This window comes from Ranitomeya imitator, chromosome 1 (assembly GCF_032444005.1).
Source record: "Ranitomeya imitator isolate aRanImi1 chromosome 1, aRanImi1.pri, whole genome shotgun sequence".
In the NCBI taxonomy this organism is placed as follows: domain Eukaryota; kingdom Metazoa; phylum Chordata; class Amphibia; order Anura; family Dendrobatidae; genus Ranitomeya; species Ranitomeya imitator.
Genome location: NC_091282.1, coordinates 819,317,003 through 819,323,002, shown reverse-complemented (window position 1 = coordinate 819,323,002; position 6,000 = coordinate 819,317,003). Strand labels below are relative to the sequence as shown.

Sequence of the window (6,000 nt, the reverse complement as noted above, 5' to 3'; positions counted from 1 at the left end):
ATTACTGAATAAGCTCTGTCAGTCACAGTGTGACGTAGTTCAGTCACGTCAGTCACAGTGCGACATAGTTCACTCATGTTTACTGAACACATTCAGTCAGTCACAGTCCGAAATAGTTCAGTCACGTTCACTGAACACGTTCTGTCAGCCAGAATATTCTTGAATACCCGATGCGTTCGAATCTGGCCACCATCTAGTACCTATATAATATCCCAATATGTACCTGATTATAGTATAGTATTTATAACTAAAAACTCTATCATCTATTAAAAATACAATAGCTAGTTGCTAAATACAGACATATAGGCAATATGTAGGAATGTGCTACTGTAGCACTGTGCCTACACTCAAACAATGGACTCAGGCAATTCTGGTGTGGACTGCAGAATATGGAATAGTCTTATTAAGTCAATGACATGTCCAGCTACAATGTTTTTGGCAATGAGGTGCAGAAAATGTTGATTTGCAGCTGCAGGGTTGTCTACAAGAGAGTGGGAGTTGTATTTCCCAGTGTATGCTGTAGGTCTGAGCTCATTGCTGTGGTGCTGATAGGACAGCTCCTAACTACAGCACTACGTGCTTTCCTGCATCTCATGTAGGCACCAGTGAAAAATCTGCTGTTTTGGGGGGGCTAAGAACCCACCAGAGCTGATACTTTCTTACTCCAGTGAATCTGCGATCAGTCTGCTTCAAGTCAACAGACAAGTGGCAGTCCCAGGAAGCAGGGCAATAAGACTCAGGGGCTGCAGCCTGCTGGGGACTGGCATTGTATCCTCATACCATCCTTCATCATTCCAGCTCTTGGCATATAACACTGCCTAAAATGCAGCAGGACTTCTCTACTAGCGCTCTGATGGACAACTATTCTGCCCTGTTATTTAATGACTCTTGCTTGGAGACTCTGCTGCACCCATGTGCCAACATCTCAGAGGAACTGAGTGAACCCCCTAAACCACCCCAGCTGGTGGATGCCTGGCTGGTACCCCTCTTCTTTGCTATGCTCATGCTAGTGGGGCTTGTTGGAAACTCCTTGGTTATTTATGTCATTTCCAAGCACAAACAGATGAGAACAGTGACTAACTTTTACATAGGTAAGTGAACTCAGAATGGTTGAGAAATGTCAGGTGTGTACTTATTCTGTATGTCCTGTGCAACAGAAAAGAAAACATGTATTGAGTAGCTGTAATGCTTATGTGCATGGAATAGAACATACATATATGTATATAATGTCTATATATAAGTACTTGTGTGTATGTATGTAGGCTGTGTGTGGGGGGAAGGGGGAGTGGGGGTCTGAGCAAATTGTTCAATTGCCTCCAGAAAATAAAATGTTTCTATAGAACTGCAGGTGCCATTGCATGTATGCAGCTAACATCTAGGTCTTAGGAGCCAAGGGAAAGTCCTTTCTTAAAAGAGACTGAACTATAGGCATATTACTAAATCTGAAGTTCTGGAAAATTCTTGACCATAATAAGGCAGCTAAAGAAAATTGCTGGAATGGGACAATATGTATATTTTATGCAGTTAAGATCTCTTTTTCTAAATGTGACACAACAAATGGAGAAAATAGTACTTGTTTTGCCTCCAAATAGTTGTAGACAAATAAGTAAAGAGAAATAAATGAGTTCTCACTTTTCAATTCTGCACATGTTAGTAATTCAAAAACCCAATGTTTCCCTTAAGCAACTCTATAGGTGCATTGATGTAATGCTTTGCTCCACTGGTTTCTATAAATGCACATTATTTCTCTCCATGCCTGTTCAGAAGACAGGCTCTTGGTGGTTTAATCTAGGAACTATATTGTGTATTCACAGCCAATGAGATGTTGTGCTCTGAGACAATCAGACATCCCTCACCTTGCAGCTCTTTCTTTCCCACAGTATGTAGTCTCTTACACAGAGGGGTGCTACTTCAGCTGTATCCACCTCCTCTCCAATCTCCAAGTCTTGAGGGCTGAGTGATCATTTATAGAGAACAACATTGAGATATTGAGGAAAACCTACTGATAAAAGTTGAGAAGTAGGGCAATGGCAATTACTCCGTTCTCTGTATATATATCTATATCTATATCTATAATATAACGCTGGGAGCGTCACTCTGTCCGAAGCCTCTATAGACTGTGCAAGCGCCGGCGCAGTCTGGACCCCACAGAGTGACGCTCCCAGGAGATCGCGGTATGCGTAAACACTGAACGCACACCGCGATCTCCAACAGAGAAGCAGGGACCACCAGGAGGGTAAGTATCGGCTATATTCACCTGTCCCCTGTTCCAGCGCTGCGTGCGGCTCCGTCTCCCGGGTCCTCTGCCTGTGACGTTCAGTTCAGAGGGCGCGATGTAGCGCTTAATGCGCGCCGCCCTCTGACTGAACAGTCACAGCCAGAGGAGCCGGAAGATGGCGGCGTGCAGTGGTGGAACGGGGCCAGGTGAATATAGCAAGTGTCGGGGGTCTGAGCTAGCGGCGATACCGGCACCTGACCCCCACAGCGCGCCGGTGTCCCCGCCTGCTCAGGCCCCCCTGCACTCGCCACCCAGCGACAATAGGTGAGTATGGTATTTTTTTTTTATATATTGCAGCAGCATACGGGGCATATACCATGGAGCATCTTATGGGGGCCATAAACCTTTATGGAGCAGTGTACGGGAGCATATACCATGGAGCATCTTATGGGGGCCATAAACCATAATGGAGCAGTGTACGGGGGCATATACCATGGAGCATCTTATGGGGGCCATAAACCTTTATGGAGCAGTGTACGGGGGCATATACCAAGGAGCATCTTATGGGGGCCATAAACCATAATGGAGCAGTGTACGGGGGCATATACCATGGAGCATCTTATGGGGGCCATAAACCATAATGAAGCAGTGTACAGGGGCATATACCATGGAGCATCTTATGGGGGCCATAAACCATAATGGAGCAGTGTACGGGGGCATATACCATGGAGCATCTTATGGGGGCCATAAACCTTTATGGAGCAGTGTACGGGGGAATATACCATGGAGCATCTTATGGAGGCCATAAACCATAATGGAGCAGTGTACGGGGGCATATACCATGGAGCATCTTATGGGGGCCATAAACCATAATGGAGCAGTGTACGGGGGCATATACCATGGAGCTTCTTATGGGGGCCATAAACCTTTATGGAACAGCCTACGGGGCATACACTATGGAGCATCTTATGGGGCCATCAACCATAATGGAGCAGTGCACGAGGGCATATACTATGGAGCATCTTATGGGGACCATAAACATTTATGGAGCAGTGTACGGGGCATATACTATGGAGCATCTTATGGGGGCCATCAACCTTTATGGGGCATATGGATGGGAGCAGCAAATTAAAGAATGGTGGCGCAGGATGGGAGCAGCACATGACAGAACGGGGGCGCAGGATGGGAGCAGCACATGTCAGAATGGAGGCGCAGGACGGGTGCAGCACATGTCAGAATGGAGGCGCAGGATGGGTGCAGCACATGTCAGAATGGAGGCGCAGGACGGGTGCAGCACATGTCAGAATGGAGGCGCAGGATGGGTGCAGCACATGTCAGAATGGAGGCGTAGGATGGGTGCAGCACATGTCAGAATGGAGGCGCAGGATGGGTGCAGCACATGACAGAATAGGGCAGCACATGACAGAATGGGGGTGCAGGATGGCAGCAGCACATGACAGAACGGGGGTGCAGGATGGAAGCAGCACATGACAGAATGGGGGCGCAGGATGGGAACAGCACATGACAGAATAGGGCAGCACATGACAGAAAGGGGGTGCAGGATGGCAGCAGCACATGACAGAACGGGGGTGCAGGATGGAAGCAGCACATGACAGAACGGGGGCGCAGGATGGGAGCAGCATATGACAGAACGGGGGTGCAGGATGGGAGCAGCACATGACAGGATGGGGGCGCAGGATGGGTGCAGCACATGTCAGAATGGAGGCGCAGGACGGGTGCAGCACATGTCAGAATGGAGGCGCAGGATGGGTGCAGCACATGTCAGAATGGAGGCGTAGGATGGGTGCAGCACATGTCAGAATGGAGGCGCAGGATGGGTGCAGCACATGTTAGAATGGCAGCGCAGGATGGGAGCAGCACATGACAGGATGGGGGCACAGGATGGAGCAGCACATGACAGGATGGGGAAGCAGGACGGAGCAGCACATGACAGGATGGGGATGCAGGATGGAGCAGCACACGACAGGATGGGGACGCAGGATGGAGCAGCACATGACAGGATGGGGACCATATACCAATATAAATGCTCGCCACCCGGGCGTAGAACGGGTTCAATAGCTAGTATATATATATATATATATATATATATATATATATATATATATATATATATATATATATATATATATATATATAGTCAGGGTTCCACCCATAATATTGTCAGTCATAATGTCTTGTCACAACAGTGACAGTCGTAGGTCCCTTACGACAGTAATAGTCACATATTCTTTATTGGTGCTAGCGTGCTAGATAGCATTTCCCCAAACTTGTGCTGACAGTAGAGTACTCAATGACAATTAACACATGTGGAATTATACACTTAAAAAAGTGTGAAACAACTGAAATTATGTCTTATATTCTAGGTTCTTCAAAGTAGCCACATTTTGCTTTGCACACTCTTGGCATTCTCTTGATGAGCTTCAAGAGGTAGTCACCTGGAATGGTCTTCTAACAATCTTGAAGGAGTTCCCAGAGATGCTTAGCACTTGTGGGCCCTTTTGCCTTCACTCTGCGGTCCAGCTCTCTCCAAACCATCTCGATAGGGTTTAGGTCTGTTGACTGTGGAGGCCAGGTCATCTGGCGTAGCACCCCATCACTCTCCTTCTTGGTCAAATAGCCCTTACACAGCCTGGAGGTGTGTTTGGGGTCATTGTCCTGTTGAAAAACAAATGATGGTCCAACTAAACGCAAACCGGATGGAATAGTATGCCGCTGCAAGATGCTGTGATAGCCATGCTGGTTCAGTATGCCTTCAATTTTGAATAAATCCCCAACAGTGTCACCAACAAACCACCCCCACACCATCACACCTCCTCCTCCATACTTCAAGGTGGGAACCATGCATGTAGAGTCCATCCGTTCACCTTTTCTGCGTCGCACAAAGACACGGTGGTTGGAACCAAAGATCTCAAATTTGGACTCATCAGAACAAAGCACAGATTTCCACTGGTCTAATTTTCATTCCTTGTGTTCTTTGGCCAAAACAAGTCTCTTCTGCTTGTTTCCTGTCCTTAGCAGTGGTTTCCTAGCAGCTATTTTACCATGAAGGCCTGCTGCACAAAGTCTCCTCTTAACAGTTGTTGTAGAGATGTGTCTGCTGCTAGAACTCTGTGTGACATTGACCTGGTCTCTAATCTGAGCTGCTGTTAACCTGCAATTTCTGAGGCTGGTGACTTGGATAAACTTATCATCAGAAGCAGAGGTGACTCTTGGTCTTCCTTTCCTGGGGCGGTCCTCATGTGAGCCAGTTTCTTTATAGCACTTGATGGTTTTTGCCTCTGCACTTGGGGACACTTTCAAAGCTTTCCCAATTTTTCGGACTGACTGACTTTCATTTCTTAAAGTAATGATGGCCACTCGTTTTTCTTTGCTTAGCTGCTTTTTTCTTGCCATAATACAAATTGTAGCAGTCTATTCAGTAGGACTATCAGCTGTGTATCCACCAGACTTCTGCACAACACAACTGATGGTCCCAACCCCATTTATAAGGCAAGAAATCCCACTTATTAAACCTGACAGGGCACACCTGTGAAGTGAAAACCATGCCCGGTGACTACCTCTTGAAGCTCATCAAGAGAATGCCAAGAGTGTGCAAAGCAGTCATCAAAGGAAAATGTGGCTACTTTGAAGAACCTAGAATATAAGACATAATTTCAGTTGTTTTACACTTTTTTGTTAAGTATATAATTCCACATGTGTTAATTCATAGTTTTGATGCCTTCAGTGTGAATGTACAATTTTCATAGTCATAAAATTACAGA

The 6,000-nt window shown here is 46.4% G+C and overlaps 1 protein-coding gene across 1 annotated transcript in view; it reads left to right on the top strand.

The window, feature by feature from the left end:
- The first annotated feature begins 536 nt into the window (after window positions 1-536).
- KISS1R (KISS1 receptor) overlaps window positions 537-6,000 on the top strand; it is a 283,997-nt gene continuing 278,533 nt past the window's right edge. Inside the window, exon 1 of the mRNA XM_069745680.1 lies at window positions 537-1,091. Coding sequence (XP_069601781.1) covers window positions 824-1,091 — 268 coding nt within the window. The 5' untranslated portion in view covers window positions 537-823. The remainder of the gene's footprint in view (window positions 1,092-6,000) is intronic.